This window comes from Emiliania huxleyi, assembly GCF_000372725.1.
Source record: "Emiliania huxleyi CCMP1516 unplaced genomic scaffold EMIHUscaffold_2875, whole genome shotgun sequence".
NCBI classification, from domain to species: Eukaryota; Haptophyta; order Isochrysidales; family Noelaerhabdaceae; genus Emiliania; species Emiliania huxleyi.
Window position 1 is genome coordinate 1 of NW_005199875.1, and position 1,341 is coordinate 1,341.

Here is a 1,341-nt window from a genome sequence, read left to right on the forward strand (position 1 = left end):
CAAGAGTACATCTCGCAGCAGCTCGGCCTCGGCGCGGGCGCGAAGCCCTGCTCCTTTGTCTTCCACGGTGGTTCGGGCTCCGACATCAACGACATCAAGGCGCGGCTCGCCCCGCCCCGCCTCCGCGCCGCCCTCTCGTCCGACCCCTCGACCTGCCCCGGCCGCGCAGGAGACGATCTCGTACGGCGTGATCAAGATGAACATCGACACCGACACGCAGTGGGCGTACTGGGACGGGATCCGGTCCTACTCGGAGGAGAACCGCGCCTACCTGCAGAGCCAGATCGGCAACCCCGAGGGCCACGACAAGCCAAACAAGAAGTTCTACGACCCGCGCATGCCGGTGCGGTCCGCCGAAGAGACCACGGTCGCACGGCTCGGCCAGTGCTTCTCGGACCTCAACTGCGTCGACGTCTTCTAACCGACGGACGCGGGAGCTGCTTGGTGCGGCGGCGGGATATGCCGGCTTGGTCGCCTCGTGTGTGCACACGCGCGTACACGCTTAGTACGCGCGACACATCAGAGGTGCCCCTGTGGCGCCCGTGCGCTGTGGCCTGTGAGCCGCGCGACCCTTGTACACATGCACATCACATGCACAATCCAGATACGTACCGATTGTCCTGAGGACCCCACTATCCTATAGTCCCACAAAAACACAGCCACGGCAGGTGTAGATTCTTTTTGCTTGGGCGGCACTCATGACGGGGTAGGTAGGGTAGGTCTGGGCCCTCCCCTCGGGTTTTTCCCTCTCTTCACGCCGGAATTTTGGCCGACGTTTTTTGATCTCTGGGTCAGTGGGGGGCCGAGCCACCTCGGGGTGGCGGGCGGGCGGGCGTTTTGAAAAACAGAAAACAGAAAACAGAGGGGGGCCAGGGCCCCCACTACGATTAGACACAAGCACCAGGCTCCTGGGACAAAGCGAGCAGCAGCAGCAAGCAGTTCAGCGGAGAAGGGGGGGGGGGAGGAGCCGTTGCGCAGCCAATGAAGCCCGCAATGGCCTCGCCGTACGAGCGCAGCTTCTTGGCCGAGAGGCGCGAGTCCAATGGCTTTGCGCCGTGGTGGTCCTCATTGTTGAGCGGCGTGGCACGACGAGGTGGACGCGGCCTGCCAGTCGCAGCGGGCTCGGATCGGAGTCGTCAAACGGAAGCACGTATTGCAGACCCGCCGCGATTGCAGAGAGAATGCGCTGGCCCGAGGCATTCGCATCGAGGACTGGAAAGCTCAAGCCGTCTCGCTGCAAGTTCGACAGCAGCGCGCGAAGGAGGCGGCAATCGTAGCGGTCGCCGTCGGGCGCAGGCGGCAGCGCCCTCGGCGTCTCGGCCTGGGTTTGCATGAGTCGCG

At 64.3% G+C, this 1,341-nt stretch overlaps 1 protein-coding gene across 1 annotated transcript; it reads left to right on the forward strand.

Moving 5' to 3' along the window:
- Nucleotides 1-169: 169 nt before the first annotated feature.
- On the forward strand, nt 170-421 carry EMIHUDRAFT_254913 (hypothetical protein; the record flags this gene model as incomplete). Its single annotated transcript, XM_005775991.1, has 1 exon — nt 170-421. A coding segment is annotated over one exon (252 nt), but the record flags the coding sequence as incomplete, so codon positions are not given.
- Nucleotides 422-1,341: the final 920 nt, after the last annotated feature.